This window comes from Callospermophilus lateralis, chromosome 13 (genome assembly GCF_048772815.1).
Source record: "Callospermophilus lateralis isolate mCalLat2 chromosome 13, mCalLat2.hap1, whole genome shotgun sequence".
Classification (NCBI taxonomy): domain Eukaryota; kingdom Metazoa; phylum Chordata; class Mammalia; order Rodentia; family Sciuridae; genus Callospermophilus; species Callospermophilus lateralis.
The window spans coordinates 75,794,593-75,812,991 of NC_135317.1; the positions used below are offsets into that span (position 1 = coordinate 75,794,593).

At 42.3% G+C, this 18,399-nt stretch overlaps 1 protein-coding gene across 3 annotated transcripts in view; it reads right to left on the bottom strand.

The window, feature by feature from the left end:
• Positions 1-18,399, bottom strand: part of Srgap2 (SLIT-ROBO Rho GTPase activating protein 2) — a 245,235-nt gene that overhangs the window by 65,526 nt on the left and 161,310 nt on the right. For all 3 annotated transcript variants that reach the window (XM_076832371.1, XM_076832370.1, XM_076832372.1), the window contains exons 5-7: positions 13,768-13,830; positions 5,922-6,137; positions 5,169-5,297 (exon numbers count right to left, since the gene is read on the bottom strand). In XM_076832371.1, the coding sequence (XP_076688486.1) occupies positions 5,169-5,297; positions 5,922-6,137; positions 13,768-13,830 (408 nt within the window). The remainder of the gene's footprint in view (positions 1-5,168; positions 5,298-5,921; positions 6,138-13,767; positions 13,831-18,399) is intronic.

Sequence of the window (18,399 nt, forward strand, 5' to 3'; positions counted from 1 at the left end):
CTCACTTTTCTCCTTCAGCTCTTCTGCTCTAATCCAATGACATGCTCTCTGTTTAGGATAGTGTTAGAGAAGCATAGGCCTCCAACCAGCTGTGTGACCATAAACAAACTACTTAATCCCTCTGAGCCTTGAATGAGGATAAGTCCAGCTGATAACAGGCAATACATTTACATATATCTGGTACTGCATATAACACCAATCATTGTATCCCTAAATCCACGGACCTCTGCCCTGCAGCTCCTAGCTTTTTCTCTTCCAGAGATGTTTCCAACTCTTCAAGATCTGAATCAAATTCCCAGCCTCTGGGAAACCAACCAGCCCTGCATCCCTGGCCAACACTGCCCGGATATCTATTTGGAACTCTGCTGATGAGCCCTCACATGATACAAATACTTGCCCTTATTCTGTGTCTTGCCATTTCCGACCACCCCAAATACATTGTATGTTTCTTGAAGACTTGGCTGGTATCTTACCCTTGTTTATTACCCTCCCACACAGTAGGCCTTGCTCACAGTAGGCTTTTGATAAAGTTTAGTTATCAATCTGATTGATACCACAAGAACAATTTCTGGCTTCTTGGGAAATAGTCTGAATACTGGCCCAAGTTAAGTGGGTGGGTGTGGCCTTTTGTTGCTTACTGTACAGGGTCTGAGGGAAGCAGCAGCCTCCTGGGCTGCAGCACTAACTCTATTTATATGATCATCCAGTAGGTTCTCTGTGCAAATGAATGGGAGCCTGACTCACAAATGTGCCCTCCGGCTCCTCCGTACCTCCAGCTAACCTGGGCTATTTAGAATAGGTTTTCAGAGCTTTGGCCCTCTATATGTCTTCAGGGGCAACAGCCAGAAACTGAGCCTTTAGCAAAGAAGCAATATCTGGTCAAGGTTAGGTAAATGAGGTTTGAATATCTCATTGTACTCCCAGGAGAATCCCAGTGCATAGAGGCAGCAAGTTATTTTGTTCACATTAGGGACAAAGCATGTTTTCCATGGCTTCTGATGAGTTCTGTGGCCACACTGGGCTCCCCTGGCTATTTCTGGGTTATATAAATGTTTGATGAAAACCCTCTCAGGGGAAATCAAATTTATAAAGAATTTAATGACAGCCCACCCAGATGTATGATAAATGGAGTCAATAGCTTACTAATCCTTTACCAGCTGATAGTCTCAAAGACCCTGGAAAGGATCTAGTAAATAAAAAGTTCATACAGAGGAAAACAGTCACTGCTCTTAATAAAATTTCCTACTGGGAAAGCCAAGTTCCTTCATGTCCAACTTGGGTGTACATGATGTCATGGACCCTCTGTCCAGTTGCCTGGCCCTCACAATATTCAGGCTAAGTTTGAGGACAATGCTGTGTTCTTCATTCACTCATCTGCTCCTAGGCTGACTACGGGAACCAGAGGCGTATAGGGGAGGCAAATGACATTCCAAGGTGCCTCCAGTTCTTAGATGCTATCAAGTGAGCTCAGAATGTCTTTTGGGCCTGAATCAAGGTTTTCCTGGTGTGTGTCAGATGTCTCACATGGACTCCTCTAGTCTGAGTTTAAATCTTACACTATACTATAAAAAGAAGTTGGAGGCTAGTCCTCGTGTTAGTGTAATGGCATTGACTAAAATAACTTCTTTTCACTTCTCTTTGCCTTAAATACAAGCTTCAAACTCCTAGAAAGAAGGCAGAATGGTATACATAACACAGATGGCAATGGCCCGCAATAAGAATCATCCCATGTCTTCAAGCAAGTTCTGGATACTGTCAAGATCAAGATGCCAACATACCCAAGTTCCTTGCTCACTCCTGCTCTGTTGGTTTGTTGCCAAAGCACACATTTGGCCCTTTTCATTATAGGTCAGCAAGAAAAACAAAAACTATTGATACATACAAACAACATGGATGGAGCTCAAAAAAAGTTGGGCAAAAGAAGCCATATACAAAAAATTATATACTGTATATGCCCATCTTTGTGAAATTCTACAACAGGCAACGCTAACTTGTAATGAATGAAGTTATAATAGTGGTTGCCATAGGGTGAAACTGGGAAGAGACAAGAGGAACTTTCTGAGGTGACAGGAGTATATCTTTCATCAGCTATTTATTCTAGATCTTGATAGAGATGTAGATTATAAGAATGTACAAATTTGTCAGATCTATTGAAACTAACACTCAAATTCAGTCTTCATATGCAAATGACACACTAAATGAGTATTAAAGGCACAAAAATCGAAGCAAATCTTGGCTTAGCGGATCATCTTCTTCCTCTTTTTTTCTATTTATTCTTTTTTCAGTGATCATACCCATGTTTAGCTACATATTAAGCACTAGGGGCTATGAAGGTAAAGTAAGTATTAGTCCCTGCCCTCCCAGATCTTAGTACAGTGACTCTCAAACTTTTGACCCTCAATTCACAAGAAGAAATATTTTTTACATTATCACCCACATATATACAGAACACCCAGGGGCACACAAGCATGCATATACACACCTAACATAAAAATTTCACAAAATAAAACCTAGCCTCACAGTGTGAGGCACCCTGACATTTTTTTCCCAACTCTAGTCTAGTCTATTCATTCCAAAAAACAGGTCAGACACATAAAAGTGAATTCATGGCACCCTTAACGGATCATGACCCAAGGTGTAAAACACCTAGAGTCTATAAATACCTCTCAGGCAAAACTATTATATTCCATTTATACCCCTGGTGCTGGGCACATAGCCTCACTCACATATTTACTGAACATTTATGGAGTAGAGTAACCTTATCAGCTTTTCCTAAAAAGAGTAACTAATTTGCCCTCACCCTACAAAAAACAAACCTCAAACAATAAACAAATTGGATAGCAAAATACAACAGCAAAGAAAAAAGAACAAATGTACTACCCTGTGGACTGGAATACTGTCACCCTAGACTTGCTCACAGTTCCCTAGACCCATGCCCTGCTGAGTACTGGGGAAGCTGGCTGTCCTCTTTTTTAGTGGCAGTTCACACCATATCCTGTAAAGTTAGGTTCTTAACAGGCCTTAAAAAAAAGTGATGAAAGTAAGGCCCCAAATAGCTTGCTTTTTACACTGATTTTAAAACACCTGCTCATGTCTGATGAAGAAGGTTGTGACTGATAGAGAAGTAGCCCTTGTCTTCCCCTAAGGTCAGAATTTTGGTGAAAGTGTAGGACAGTGACCCCAGGGGCAACAGGAAGGGAAGACAGCAAACAGTAGAAGAGGTGTGGCAGCCTACACGGTCTTTTCTTTTTAAAAAATATTTTAACCAAATGCAAGATAAATGGCGGGAATTGAGCATAAGAAAGAACAGATTCTCTTTCTCAGGCCAAGAACAGGCCTCTTCCCAATAGTGAGGAGTTGCTGCCCTGAGAAGAGGATCTTGTTTAGGGCTCTGACCTCTTTTGAAAGACAGTGTTCAGATTAGTATCAACAAGCAGAGAGAACAAAGACGTGCCTGAACAGAGACCAAGGCTCCACTTACCCAGGGAAGCAATGACATACAGGGCATTAACAGCCCCAAATCTACCAAATCAAAACTCCCTGGTCAAAGGGAAATAGGAATCTGTATTTTGGAAAAGTTCCCCAAGCAACTCTGATGTGGGCCAGATTTAAGTACCAATGGTCTAGTCCAGCTCTTTAGTTTGCTGGGGGGTGGAGCAGTGGGAAACCACAGAAGAGTTCCAGAACAGTTCAGCGACAGGCCAAGATGAACCAGCTATTTAGAGACCAGTGAATCTTAGATCAGACCCCCATATGATGTTGCGCAGTATGACAGGTTTGTTGTGGAGAAACTGAGGCAGCAAGCATTTGCAGTCTGGCCAGAGGCTTGCAAGACCCAGTTGCTGTTGCTGAGAGCCCAAAGCAAATGCCAGGCCTCAAACAGGATACAGGGATACACCTGAAGCCCTAGAAACTGGAAGGCTGATGCTCCATCAGTTGCTTCTAGTTGCTTCCAGTTGCTTCACTTTGATGACCAGAGGGAGAGGTAAGAAAAGTACGCCAATGTAGCTTTATCTAGGACTGGCTCTGGAATTGGGCCAGATGAAGGGTAGAGACTACAAGACTCAACTATAAGGTCTGAGGAAAACAATAGGAGGATCAAGATCAAGACTGACCCATAAGGCCAAAGATAAAAGGAGATGCCTACTTCATGCAAAACATATGTGCCTGCTAACCTGCTTCTCTAGATTGTCCGTGTGCCACACCTCAAAAAGAATGGTCCTGATGTCAGTGGCATCTGGATAATTCCTGATAGCAACATAATTTGTGGCACACTGCAAATCTGTAACCTTGGGTAGGTAAGTCTCTTAACCCTCTGGACCACTAGTTTCCTCAACTACATACTGGAGACAGCATTACTTATCCATACGGTGTTATGATATTCAAAGGAGATAATACCAGAAATATAAACAGTAAGTGCTACATAAATATAAAGTATGGCATTCTAACTCTAGCTCTTGTCATTACTTCACCATACAAGTTGCTGAGTATTTCCTAGCAGCCCAAAGAGTGCTGTGATCATGAATCTTGATTTAGTAAGATTTAGGTGCAAATTTTGCCTCTGTCACTTTTTTTTTTGGTACTTGGGATTGAACCCAGGGGGTGTTTTACTACTGTGCTACATCCTGAGTCATTTTTTTTGAGACAGGCTCTCACCAAGTTGCTTAGGATCTCATGAAGTTGCTGAGGCTGGCCTTGGACTTGTGATCTTCCTGCCTCAGCCTCCTGAACTTCTGGGATTACGAGGCTCCCTACTTTAAACGCATGCCCCACTTTGAGTCTATCTTCAAATATCATTTTCCTCCTTGCACTGCCAACCTGGAGAAGGTGTCACTTACCCCAGCCTCTGAACACCTGACACCTAACACCAGGTTACTTCTGTCACTTAGTAGCTCTGGGTAAGTCATCTAAACTCTCTGAATGTTAATCAATAAAACTAGAGATAATAATGTCTTCCTCCAGGGACTGTAGTGAGAAGTGAATGAAACAAACAAAATGCTTCACCCAGAACTTGGAACCTGGCAATCTCCTAATGGATCATGGCTATCATCTTTTGTAATTGTCTCAAAATGCCCTAGATGCCCGAACAATAGAATTGGGGAATGTGTGACAAGGATTCTGAAGCCAGGGTAGAGGAGCCCATAGGCCCCCCAGCTTTAAGCACTTACATCAATAAGATCAGACAGGTCGTGGATGTAGTACTTGAAGACAGATGCATTGGTTGCCTCCAAAGCCAGTAAGTATTCATTCCGGGCTTTAATGGCCTTCAATTTATTCTCTGTGTACTTGGCTTGGCGCTGAAAAGGAAACAGAAGTTAAATTTTACTTTTTTTTTTTTTTAAAGGGGAGACTGTTCTCTGGGAGATGAACGTACAGTACATTCAAGAACCACAACTGTGCTGCTACTCCCTATGCGCATCTGCTTTAAATTGGGTTCTAATTCTGCTTAATGAGATTCAAGGGCATAATGTAGATCAACTCAGCAAAGGTTAATGAGGCTCCCTACTTTAAAAGCTTGCCCCACTTTGAGTCTATCTTCAAATATCATTCTCCAAAACTTGCACTGCCAACCTGGAGGAGGTGTCACTTACCCCAGCCTCTGAATACCTGACACCTAAAGGTGAACCCAAGGTCCTCAGTCTCCCCCCACCTTCCTGAAGCAGCAAGATATTTTGCTCAATTTAGAAAATGAGCAGGGAAGGGTGACTACTGTTTTTTGTCTATATGCTGGAGGTTGAAAACTTGGAGTCGACATGCATCCTTCAATACCTAGGATTCCTGCCAGGACAGAGAAAGGTCTCTTTTGGTAAAGGAACCCAGAGTTTCTGTGTTCTGCTCTTCTTTCCCTACTGGAAAACTTTTATCAGTCCTGCCTTCCAGAACATTCTTCCCTGCCTGTATAGCTGCTACAGCATACATACCTTCTCTTTCATCTTCTCAATCTTCTTCACTGAGCTCCTCCGGACATGTTTCTCTTCAATGCGGACATTGGCGGTAGAGTCAGGGGAGCGTGGGGTCTGCCGGTCCTCCTGCTTCACAGATTTACCAATTTGCTTCTCCTCTTGCTTCTCGGCCTCTTTCAGTTTGCTCTGAGCACTGATACTGTCAGCATTGTACATGTGATATGTCTTCATGACCTGCAAGACATCCCCCACCCCCACCCCAGAGGTCAAGCCAATGGGGTCAACTCTCTGCTTTACAGACTAAAAGACTCAGCCAGTCCTCTTCCCCAGGAAGCAACATCCTCATCCCCCCAAGGGAAAAATCCAGAAGAGTTTGGTTCAGCAAACACTATATAATAAAGGCAGTTCCAAAGCACAGGGAAGCAGAACTAACCCAAGGTGTCTTTTTATTGAAATGACTTCAGGTCTGTTCTTCATGTATTATTCAATTCTATTTATTACCATTTGTAATCATTAGTCTTATATGGGCCCAGGGATTTCCTATGGCTGCTCACCTCACAGTTACCCACTAGACAGGAAACATTACCTCTCTCAGTGCCCCAAAGAGGGCTGCATGGCCTGTGGAGTAGTCTTTACTATTTGTACCTTTCAACTATAAAACAGGGTAGAGGAAAAGCCTCCATAGCTCTCCCAACCATCCTGCTTCAACTGTATTATACACTTCCTCACAGCACTAGGGCAACAGCCATGGCAGTTCTTACATTCTGAGCACATACCATATTCCTGGCTTTGTGCAAATGTCACACACACATTTGCTCATTTCATCTGTGCAGCAGTTCTACAATCTAGACAACAACCATGAGATACTTGCATGATTCAGGTAAGAGTCAGGGAAGGAATAAAATCCCTATTAAGTATAACTAGAGTTACTATAAGAAGTAATAGAAAAAGAGGGACACCATTTTCAAATTTTCCACCAAACCACTGTCTAGGAATTCAATTCCATTTCTTAGCAATGAGACCAGGAAGCCTGGAACTTGACCTTGTTTCCAGTCCTCCCCAAATTACTACTTCCAGCCACATGATGCCCTGCTCTGCTGGAGCTTTCAAGGATATTGCTACCTTCCATCAGGGAATTACAAATGCTTGACCACAAACCTAGCCATCTGAAGTTCGAGAGTGCTGAAGTTTTGATGCTATGAAATTTCTTTGAAAGGGAGAAATAGTGTAGGAGCTGTGTGTGTGTGTGTGTGTATCTGTGTGTGTGTGTGTGTGTGTGTGTGTGAGCATGCATACATGTGCACGTGGCTGACCACTCGCAAGGGACAGCAAGGGTACAGTATTAATATTTATAATAATCTCTACCACTTAGTGCATGCTGTGTGGCAGGGGTTCTCTACGCCACCTCAGTGAATCCTCACAACATCTCTGTGAAAGACATGTTATTATTTCCACTCCTAAAGAGGAGGAAATGGGGCTAAAGAGATTAACTATGGCACTCAAAGTCACACGACTAGTAAGTGGCAGTCAGAATTCAAATTTAGGTCTATCAAACTTCAAAGGCCACTAAATCACTGCATAGGACTGGAACTGAATTAGTTGGGAGGAAAGGTTAAGTAAATTCAAGGGAGACATGAAAAGCAAAACTGGTTTCATTTAGGAACTTGAGTTAGAGCAGTATCTCACCCAGGGGACATTTAGCAATGTCTGGAAATATTTTTGCTTGTGACACCTTGGGGATTGCTAATGGGAATGCTGCTGCACATCTTATACACAGGGTACCCCTATAACAAAAAATTATTTGGCTCAAAATGTCAGTGGTGCCAAGGTTGAGAAAACCTGGGCTAGAGGGGCTCTGTGAGTATTCTAATCCCTTAGGATCAGTGGGAGGGGGAGGGAGGAATAAAGAATACTGAGGTATTGACAAAATCAAAGTACATTAGAATCTAAACTCTGTCTCATTTTGAATGCAGAATGTTTTAAATCAGCTTATTCTAAACCTGACACCATTTCCCATAAGATCCACTCTGCTTATACTTTGCATATTCTCTATATAGGAGAAGCAATATTAACAACTAAGGGTATTAAAAAGCTTTTCTAAGTAATTCAAACAGATCCCCAGTTTTGCAGGTTGACTAAGAAGTGGGAAAGAGGCCATCTGTTCTCCTGGCTGGAGACGGGTGGATGGGAGCTCCTTTCTCTGTTTTTTTGTTTTTTTTTTTTTTCACCTGATTCTGACAAAGGCATCCAAATGCTCAAGTAAATAAGTTGTAAAAGTGAATGATTTTTAAGAATGTGATTTCCCATTTTATGATGAAAGAGGAAATATTATGAATGAACATGAGAGACAAAGGAGCTCAAAGAATAGTGCCAACAACAAACAGATGAAGTAATAAAAATCAATAATTTATATTGTTCCTTCTGAACCCAAAAGTACTTAAAGAACTCTCTCATTAAAAGATTTTAAAAGCTAGGCACAGTGGCACATGACTGGAAACCCAAATACCCATGAGGCAAGAGAATTATAAGATCAAGGTCAGTCTTGGCAACTTAGGGAGACCCTATATCAAAACAAAGCATTGGATGGCAGAGTATCCCTGGTCTAATCCCCAATACCCCTCCCCACCAAAGAAAGAGTAAAATATTATCTACTCTAAGAAACTAAAACTTCCTAAGGAAAATATGTCATGTGCACATGGTAGCTTTACCATCAAATGGTTGCCCAAATGACTTAATGACAATGAATCATCTACTCTGTGGAAAATGTGGAAGAAATGTTACTAGTGCCCTCTAAAGGGAAAACTGAAGCATCCAGAGGCTGAAGCTTAAATAAGTAATAGTAAACAACTGGGGAAACAGGAAAATCAAGGTAGGACTTAGAGAAACATATATAGTGAGCAAATAAACTAGAGGAGAAACTCAGAATTCTAAATTCTCAGTTCTTCAAAGAACACTCACTTTACTTTGAAAAACTAAATACTCAATTCATGCATTTAGCTCTGTTACCTCCATAAGTTACACTAAAAGGACAGAAAAGAGTTTTCATTGTTACTTTTTTTTTGGGGGGGGGATTGAATTTTTTTTTTTTTTTTTTTTTTTTAACTAGGGATTGAATTCAGGGTTGCTCTATCACGGAGTTACTGCACAGTCCTTTTTATTTGTTGTTTTGTGACGGAGTCTTGCTAAATTGCATAGCTGGCCTCCAATTTGCAATCTTTCAGTCTCAGCCTCCAGAGTTGCTGGGATTACAGGAATGCACTACCATGCCTGGCTATTACTAATTTTTTAGGTGTAAATTGAGGAAAACAAAAAGAAAGAATCAAACTCTGACAAGCAGATAAGCAAGTAGTAACTGACCTACTGAATCCTAAATCAATAGTAGGGAGAGCCAAGAAGTAACCAGACATATCACAGAAGTCTCAAGAGAAATAGGTGGCAGTGGGATGAAGGTGGAGCTAAAAACAAGAAATTACTGAAAGCCTGAGAAAGTCAGATCCCAAATCCCCTCCCTAATCACAATGGGTGACTGAGGCTTATTTTCTTAGAAAGTGGCCACAAACTGGGGAATACCAGGCTCATCTGAGGATAGGAGTACTGAACTTAAACCAGGAGGATCAATGGCAACTTCTGTACTGAATGTTGAGATGGTCCAGACCTCTTTCAATTCAGTTCCCAGTCATAAGTGGGAGATCAAAAGAACCATCTCTCAGTAATCTATCCAAGATAAAAGATTAAAAAAAATTACTGATGCTGGGGCTTCCCCATTGGCCCCTACAGTGAAGGCCATGGTCAACACAGGACTTTTCAGTGCCTTACTTTAAAATATGATCAGCCAGCTAAGGACTACCAGACATTTAAGGAAAATATTTAAATACCCAGAACTGAACAAGCAATTTAGAAGAAATAGTATACAGACAGAATAAAACTTTGAAAATAATCTATTAGCAATAGCCTCAAGAGATGAATAAGAAATATAAAGATATTTCATCATGAACAATGGATGGGATTGTTTTCCCTGGATGGGAATAAAAGGAAAAAAATGGGAACATATAGAGAAGACTAAGAGTTCTTAGCAATTAAGATTCAACTCAAATGCCTTTCCAAGGAGCCTAATTCATGCTCTTCTCTCATGCAGATTGTAAGAGTTCTTACCTCATTTTTTACTTGCTGTCTTATTTTTCTGTCTCCCCCTATCAAAACTAAATATCTTGAGTTTAGGGACACCTCTTTGTATTCCTACTGTCCAGTGCCAGGATCAAACAGATAAGCAGAGTTGGAGGACTATTAGCTGCCACTGGTTCAGGGGAACAGGTGCTGAACACCAGGCTGAAGTAGCTTGCAGCAAACAGGTGCTACACAAGTCAAGGGGACATATACTGTAGCACAAAACCTCTAGGTGACAACAGCTCTAGAGTGTCCCAATCTCCTCTTCTCTTTCAAGTCCAGGGTTTCCTTGACTCTTCATATTTAGCCAATCCATGTGGCTTCTGTGCCTCTACATATCCTTCTGCATCTGCACATCCTTCCTGTAGGGCCTTTCTGGACTTTTCCAGATAGTCTCTGAGTGCAACTGAGGCAGACAATCCCAGAGTTCTTTAGGAAGCAGTGTGCTCTGACTTCAAAGGCATTCCTAGAGCATCAGTCAGAGAATGAAAACCACTTATCCCCTGGTTTCCAAGCTAGCCAGTTCATGATGGGGGAGAAACATGTGCAGAAGATTGCTCTCTGAACAGCAGCTGTGGAAGTGGCCCTGGCACAGAATGCCAAGTCAGGGAAATCAAAGCCCTTCAGGCAGAAAAGAGGAAGGTGCAGAGGGGCAGCTGGCCACTTATGGTGGGATTCTGGGCTTCTCATCCAAAGGCATCTTTATTTGGAAACACCTGGGTTCGGCCCCTTGGTTCATCAGGTTCAAAAGTACTTAAATTACCAACCCATGGGTAATTGGTTCCCAAAAAGAATTATTCATGGACATAAGGGGCAAGTGTGAAGTAAGAAGGGCACTGGTAAATAAGGCAGATCTCTTACATCCTTGATTCCCTTTTTTTTAGTGCCCACAAATAATTTCTATTGCCTATGGGGGGTGTGGGGGGAGAGAGACTGACTCTTACTTTCCTACAGAGCAAACAGAGATAATGTTCCTTTCAAGAATTCTTTCTTATTCTCTTCCTAACTCCTCTGAGAGTGTCCACAGCTAGCAGCTTCCCTAAGCCAATATACAGTAGTGCCGGTTTCCTATTGATGAGACCACTATCCCACCCACAGTGACAAATCATCCTGTTTTACTCAGGAATTTCCCAGTTTCAGCACTGAAAGTCTCATGTCCCAGGAAACACTTCAGTCCTAGGTTGAAGGGTTCCACATCCCAATCCCATGTGCCTTTATTCAAACCAGTCAAAAGCTAATGTCACCCCTGTAGAAGAAACAACTCTTAGTTCTATTCTTTGAACCCTTTAATAGTCTACAGACAGATCTGTGAATTAATTTGATCCTTAACTGTAGTCTGATATTTCTGAAATTCTAACTCCCCCAATGAGCCCATCCCTCAGGATATGGAGATACCTGACATGAGGGTCATAGACATTAGGGTATCCCACATTCATATAGCTAGCAGTCAACAATCTATGTTGCCTAATTCAGGAGACTCTAGTCACCAGACACAGATGTCTCAAACTTAGTACTACTGACATTTTGGGGGAGATAATTCTTTGTCGTGACGGAATATCCTGGATATTGTAGGATATTAGTAGCACTCTTGGCCTCTACTTACTAGATTTTAGTTGTCCAGTTCTGACAACTAAAAATGCTGCAGACACTGCCAAAAGTTCTTTTGGTGGTGGTGGTGGGGGATTACCCTGCATGGGAATCATTGCATCATACTGTTGTGCTTTCTCTGGAACTTTCTGGTGTCCTCTACACTCTTCTTCTCTTCCCATCACCTCTTTGAGGAATATATCAAATTTTTACATAGATCTTAGACAGATTATAAAACTGTGTACCAAGGCACCTCACAACAGGAGACACTATACTTAGCCAGTTCTCAGTTTGAATATCAGTGGGAATATTCTATGCTCTGCATAGACTGCTTACTGGCCTATATGGGGTGGCCTAAGGATTGTAGTTAGAGGTCCAAACTTGGTCCTCAGACCAGAGCAGCAAGTTCCAGGATTTTCTTCTTTACTCTGGCATTGCCCATACCCTTTCGCTTACTTTTTAAGTCATAGCTTATGAAGAGATCTAGGACTCTGGGTAAAAGCTAACAGATGGTCAGACACTATTCATCCTTTGCTGTATTGAGTCCATCGGCCAAAGGAGCACACTAGATTTAAGTGAGTCTGGGGTTTTCTGGTATCCAACTAACTCACCCCTAGAAAGAGCTGCAAATAGCAGAGGTCAAAGATGCTTATGGGAAAATATAAGAATTCCTATAATGACATGTGTCATCTTCCATCTTAGTGAATTCTCTGCCAGAAAAAAGGAATAATAGCTCTTGTTAGTGCCTAGAAGATGCTCTAAAAATAAAGAGCAGAAGCACTGAAAAGACCAAATTCAGGAAACTCTTCCAATCTGAAAATGGTTCCCATCCGTGTGCTTCTATTTTTAAAAGACATCAACTGCATTTGAGAAAAAATGAAAACTCGGAAGCTGAACCAAAGGGTACCCTGCTCTCTACTTGGTTGTCTTCATAGCAGAAGAGTCACAGAGTAGAAATTCACAATGAACCGAGCTCTGCTGCAGACAGGTCAGATGACCACACTACACTATTTACTTGCTTAGTAGTTGCCATGACAAAACGGACACGCCTGGGCTCTGGACCAAGAACATGGAATTCTCTGACCCCAGATGCCTGTTACGTATGTCGCTGCTGCCTGCTTTCCTGTGAATTAAAGAAAGATAGGAAGGAAGGGAGAGAGAAAAGGAGGAAAAGAAGCAAGGAGGGAGGAAGGAAGGAAGGAAGGGAAGAGAAGAGGGGAGGGAGGGAATAAACAAATGAACACAGAAAACCAATTTCACCTCCAAATAGGATGGGACAACCCTGGAAAATGACACACAGGGCTGATATAACAGAACTGGAGAAGGGATCCCTGTCAGGTGCTGCACAATTGAAGTATTCCATTTATGGGAGCAAGAGTTTCCTTGATGTAGGTGTGTGTGTGTATGTGTGTGTGTGTGTGTGTGTGTGTGTGTGTGTGTGTGTATGTTTATTATAACTAACAAAACGTGGCTGGGGGAGAACCAGACCACAATCACATCTCAGAGCATGAAGAAGCACCCATCATCCACTGAATTGCCAGGTTTCTTAGAACAGATTGGGCTCTCTCCTCCAAGCCCACAGCCTGCGTCTTCTTGGTGGGCTCTGCCTGTCTGAACCAGACCCTTATATTGGGACATTTAGGAGTCTATACTTCCCTCTACAGCATTTGCTCTAATCTCAAATCAAGATCAATCCAAGATCTGACATAAAACTTGGACGATAAGTGCTTTCCAAGAGGCAAATGTTAATGGTGCAATACAGGCTGTGTTCCTTGCCATTAAAATTGGGGTCCCTGGTTGCTGCTGCTAATGGTGTCAGCTGGGTTGGTGACCTAGTCCTTGGCTGGTGTTTTGAGGTGATGTCTCAAATGAAGCCAGGGTGAACTTGCACAGTGGAGGAAGGATATTATTCTGAGGAAGTTTTTTGGGGGGGCTTGTTCGTTTTGAAAATCAAGAGTGTGAACAAAGAAATGGGTGGGGTCACCCCCAATACAGAGCATGCACTGTCCTCAACCTCAGCTCATTTCAGGGCTGCTGACATGACTATGGCTGTCAGCTGCCAAATGCTGCTTCCCTCTGCTTGTTAAAGAGCCCAGCAACCCATCTGATTTACCGAATAGAGCTCGTTCAGGACCTTCATCAAATCATCTTGGAGCTGCTGGCCGACTTCTTTACTCTGCAAGGAAAGAGGAATGAAGGTTAATTGGGAAACAGAAGGAGGGAGGAGGGGGCAACAAAGGCAAGAGCAGCACTGGCTCTACAAATAACACAGACTCAATTAAGGCCCATTATTTAACCCAGCAAATCAGATAACCACTCGGTTCAGACCCAATTATGGTCAGATTACTCAAAGAGTTTTAATAAAATGAAATGTGCCCTTTCTGTAGCCCAGCAAAAGCAATCATGTGGAGGGAAAATGGGTTATAGCCTTTGATTTTTCAATTGGTCCCCAAAGAGCAGGCCTGAAAACCACATCCTACCTAGCAACAGTTGTTAGGTGGAGCATGCCTTCTCAGATACTTGTAGGCAAACATGCCAAAGGATTACAAAGGAAAGATGCATAATAGGATGAGAGAGGAAAAAGCATATCAACATTCAAGGACTTCAAAGTCCCTAACTAAATAAGTTCAAGCAGGAAGGAATTGTACTTCTCACTGGCTTTATTTCTACTCCAAACTCTCAAGGAAGTGATTCTTCAATAATGACTGCTTGCAACCTGAGCTAACGGGACCTGATTCTGATAATATCTGTTAAGGGGTCTTCAACTGGTAATCCTGAGCAGTGGTAGCTCTCAGATTCTGTGTTGCTGCCACCCAAGGCTGGCATCTAACCACACAGAACAGTAGAAATAGAGAAGAAGGAGGAAGCAGGAAGGAAAGAGTCATGGCTTCTGAACAGAATGTTATATGCCAAGCCCAAGAGAGCAGGGGATAAAACCGACTGGCCTCATGGCGGAATTGATAAGGAAAGCCCTTGTTGTATCTTCTGCCAGGCCCTTCTAATTCTTTACTATAAAAATTCAGATACCAGCATCTTTCTGACAGAAGTTATAATACTGTCCTGGCATAGCTAAATGCCCAGGCAAGAAGGGATGTGCCCTGTTATTCAGAAACAAAATCATTATAAATCTTGCTTTTTTTTTCCCAAGATGCATAAATCTTTGCCTTAAAAATACCTTTTCTGATTACAAAAGTAATATATTTATTATAACAAGGAAAGTGGAAAAACCATCAAAAGAGAAAACAAAGTAACCTTGAATTCCTACCACTAAAAAAATTATCACTCTAGACAGTGGCAAAATATTTTTCTAATTTTCCCTCTTTCGTTATGATTTTTACAAAGTTAGGATTGCATTATAAACACTGTTTGGGAATTTATTTGCTTAAATGTATATTGTGAACATTTCTCCATCATTCTTCTATAATATTATAATACATTAGGCTGAGGTAGCTCCTATTCTTACGTATTTGCTTCCAGAGTTTTGTGATAGAAAATCTGTATTAAATTACTTTATATATAATCTATGCACACATTTTTCATTATTTTCTACTAGAAATAACAGTGGGTCAGAGAGTACTCATTTGTAGCATTAAATTGCCTTTGAGAAATACTGTACCAATTAAAAATACTGCCAGAGGCATGTAAGAATGCTTAGTTCACTTTTTTTTTTTTTTTTTTTGGTCTTGACAACCAAAAATCTTTGCCAATTTAGGGAACTGTGATGTGGTATCTCTTGCAATCTGCAGTTCTTGAATGATTCTAGTGAGCCTGAACATTTTAAAAAACATGTTTATCAGACATTTCATTTTTCTATTACGGTTTGACATTTTTTCCAATAAGAAATTCTCTGCCCATTGTTTTCTAGTAAGGTATTCATTATGGAATATAACATAGGTGTGCCTTCCATCATAGGTGGTCCTGAATTTTTATAGCCAGAAGTAGAGAATGGAGTGGAAGGAAACCTAAATTGGCAATCATAGGAGTCTCCTTCTATTCCCAGCTCTTCTACCACCTGCTATAATCTTAGGCACCCTGGTTAATCTCTTTGCATCTCTTGATTTCTCTTCTATAAAATGAGAGGCCTCTGCCACTATGATTCCACATGATTTTTTGCCTAGCTCCTTGCATCCATATTCCATTCAAACACGACCCCTTTAGTGTGCAATGGGTTGGCTGTCTTCACACCATAGAGTAGCAGATAATGGGCAAGTTCTCCTCAGGGACTCAGTTGCTTTGCAAAACAGAGGGCTTCAGGGGCACTTTTCTGGTCTTGAATTTATCATTCCTAGTGTCTGTCATCCAGTGACCTCAACCACTGGAGGAAGCCACAGGAGGGAATGCCTTTCCTGTGCACACTCACACCCCAGCCTCACCCATCTTGAGGAGAGCTGAGCTCCACTGAAGCAGCTGAGGCTCAAGGAGGTGAAGTAAGGAGAAATGACTCACCACCAGCCTCGGAGTCAGCAACAGGGTCAGGAAGTGACCACGAGTATCACTTCCCACCACCCTGCCCTGCTGCCTCCAGGCCGGCCTCCCCCCACACCCCACCAGCCTTCCAGCCTCTCCTACCACCTCCTTATGCTGAATGGCAGAGGTTAAGGGGGAAAAGTGCCTGATGCTCTACCCTGTAGCTTATCCACAACTTAAAACAACCCCAGTCCCACAGGAGTGGAGGAGAAAGGAGTGAGGAAGAGGGAAGGAAAGCCTAACCAATAAAATAGCAATTAAACCAGGCAGATGTTTCCTTTCATGTGCTGATTAGCTGGGAGGACCACTCAACTCTTACCCTGTTTATTTGAACAGGGCTCAAGTGATCTGACTTACCACTCCCTCTGCCAGAGAGCTGGGCTGGGAATACTCCTGTAGTTAACCCAGTTAAAATGCACAGTAAAGCCCCTAGCAATCAGGAGCAATTCTGACCCAGGGAGAGAGAGACGAAGTGGGCAGTGTCTCTCCTTTCACTGATACAAGGCTGGCCTTCTCTATTTCAGAAACCTTAACTGTGCGCCTTTAGGGAAAAGCACAGCGCAGGAAGGGCTTCCGTGCTGGCCACTGTGGAGAGGTTGACGGAGCTGGGAAGCTACAAGGGGCCCCACCCAGAGACAAGGGGCACATTTATTCCTCAGAACAACAAAATCTGATGAGGCCCAGAGCAGGACAATGAAGACTGTGGAGCCTTTCCGTTTCCTGTAAAGAAGCAAGGGGTCTCTAGGCAGGGAAGAAAAAGAATTTACAGTGCAGTCTTTGTGCACTAATATTCAGCCTGCATCTCTTTTCTTTAAAATTTCTTGGAAGAGAATGAGTCATCTAAACATTGCAGGAAACCAAACAGAAGTCAGGGAAAAAATTACTTTGGGTAAAGTTTTTCTCTTAAATGTTTGCATAGTAATTTTTGCCTGGAAAAAAAAAAGTACCTAAATTTAGAACAGAGATGTGGTACAGTGACCAATGCTGGTCCTATGGAATAGGAAGTGTGATGGTGTGCTCAGGCCTGGATATTTTATTTTGAAACTTACCATAACCCTTTGGCTAGAGTGAGTTTCAAGGGGGCCCCCATTCTGCCTGCTGCTGGGGCTAAGGCAAGGCTGATGAGAAGACATTGAAATTGCAACAGCTCCTGCCAAAATGGGTAGGGAATCTTCCTTTTCCAACATATAATAGCAACGGACAACAGAACTGAAATGCACAGCCTCATCTCCCCAAGACTGTAATGTTTCAAAGCCCTCTTGCTCACAGAACAGATACAGCAGCAGAAATGTTCTAAAATATGAGGCTACATATCTGGAATGCCTGGACACTGGGCTGGTCACTCATCTTTAGACCTCTTTAAGCCAATACATCTGCTGAGCTTTGGTGAGTTTAGTTTTTCCCAAAGAACAACAATTATGAAAAGGCTTTATTTTAATTTATTTTATTTTATTAGAGGGGTATTGAGGATTGAACTCAGGGGCACTCAGTCCTGAGCCATATCCCCAGCCCTATTTTGTATTTTATTTAGAGACAGGGTCTCACTGAGTTGCTTAGTGCCTTGTTTTTGCTGAGGCTAACTTTGAACTCCTGATCCTCCTGCCTCAGCCTCCAGAGCTGCTGGAATTACAGGCATGGGCCACAAGGCCCCGCTTTAAAACCAGTCATCATCAGAGGGATCCCCATTACCTGAGTCTCTAAGTTACTCAGATCAGTACAGTATGTTTTCCAAGAAGCCAGTGGGGTAGGGCTGCTTTTTATTGGCTCCCTACACTACAAAGCTATGTTATTTGACAGTCATAAATTAACCACATTTGCATGAAAGGGAGGGAAAAAAGGAAGGCGAGTCTTCACCCTGTGGTGAGAACTAATTTCAGCCTGTCCCGGGGCTGAGCCTGTCAGCAGGTAGAAACAGTGGGTCATTTAGCTGTGTTGATTAGCCTATGTAAGCGCTTTTCCAAAAAGGAATCCAATTTTCAAGGACACAGATCTCCTTCACCAGTGCTAGCATCCCCTCCTCACCCATAAGATACTTCAGAGGCCAACTGTTAAAACAAATCCAGTTAAAAACTGACTACATTTATAGATTTCAGAAGAAAGGGACATGAGCCTCCTATTTAAGCTCCAGCAGCAGGAGAAGCACCATTAGATGCAGGCTGAAGGTTTCAGGGGCACTTGCTCACCACTTCAAAGAGACTACATTTCCCGAGCTCCTGCTTTGCCCCAACTGCTTTTGATGGGGAGGATAGGACTCAAAGGAGTGGCTGTGGGCAGCAGG